Below are 582 nucleotides of genomic sequence, written 5' to 3'. Positions count from 1 at the left end.
TTATTGGTATTATTTGCAGTTTCTTTACAGGAATCTTTTGTAAGCCACTTGATCCTTTTGGAGAATTACTTTGTTTAAAACTAGATCCTATAATCTGTGAATCCCCTTAGCCAGACACACTAAGCTCTAACACGTCACAATCCACTGGAAGTGGGGGAACGGGGCGGGGGCTGTGTCAACCCGTTGCCTGGGGCACCACATTCTCCTCCCCCAGGTGGGTGGGTGCCAGCTGAGGGGGTGAAGGCAGCAGCATGGAGCTAGATTTAAATAGAAACAGTGGTGGTTCCCCTCTTATAGTGCCCCTGCCTGCCCCTGGAGGGTGCCCCAGGTCCAGTTGCAGCCAGACCCGGAGCCCCCTGCTCATGGAGCCCCTGGAGCGAGCGTCCCTGCACCAAGCCCGGCAGGCTCAGGAGGCTGACACAGGGAGCATCATGATGGGTAAAAACAGGCAGCAGCCTCTGGGGACCACCAGATGCCAGGCGTGTCCTCGTCCTGACCTTGGGGCTGACGTTACCGTCTGATGCCATCAGCCCCCCTGGTTCCAGAAACAGCTCTCCCCACCTGGTCAGCCTCTGTGTGACA

The 582-nt window shown here is 56.4% G+C and overlaps 1 protein-coding gene across 1 annotated transcript in view; it reads left to right on the top strand.

Annotated features, from left to right (window-relative positions):
- Positions 1-438, top strand: part of LOC124234197 (intestinal-type alkaline phosphatase-like) — a gene marked incomplete at its 3' end in the record, with an annotated part of 2745 nt that extends 2307 nt beyond the window's left edge. Inside the window, exon 10 of the mRNA XM_046651443.1 lies at positions 329-438. Coding sequence (XP_046507399.1) covers positions 329-438 — 110 coding nt within the window. The remainder of the gene's footprint in view (positions 1-328) is intronic.
- Between the last annotated feature and the right edge of the window lie 144 nt (positions 439-582).

Source organism: Equus quagga, unplaced genomic scaffold (genome assembly GCF_021613505.1).
Source record: "Equus quagga isolate Etosha38 unplaced genomic scaffold, UCLA_HA_Equagga_1.0 72825_RagTag, whole genome shotgun sequence".
Lineage (NCBI taxonomy): Eukaryota > Metazoa > Chordata > Mammalia > Perissodactyla > Equidae > Equus > Equus quagga.
Note: the sequence above shows the minus strand (reverse complement) of the source record. Positions and strands in the feature narration are given on the sequence as shown.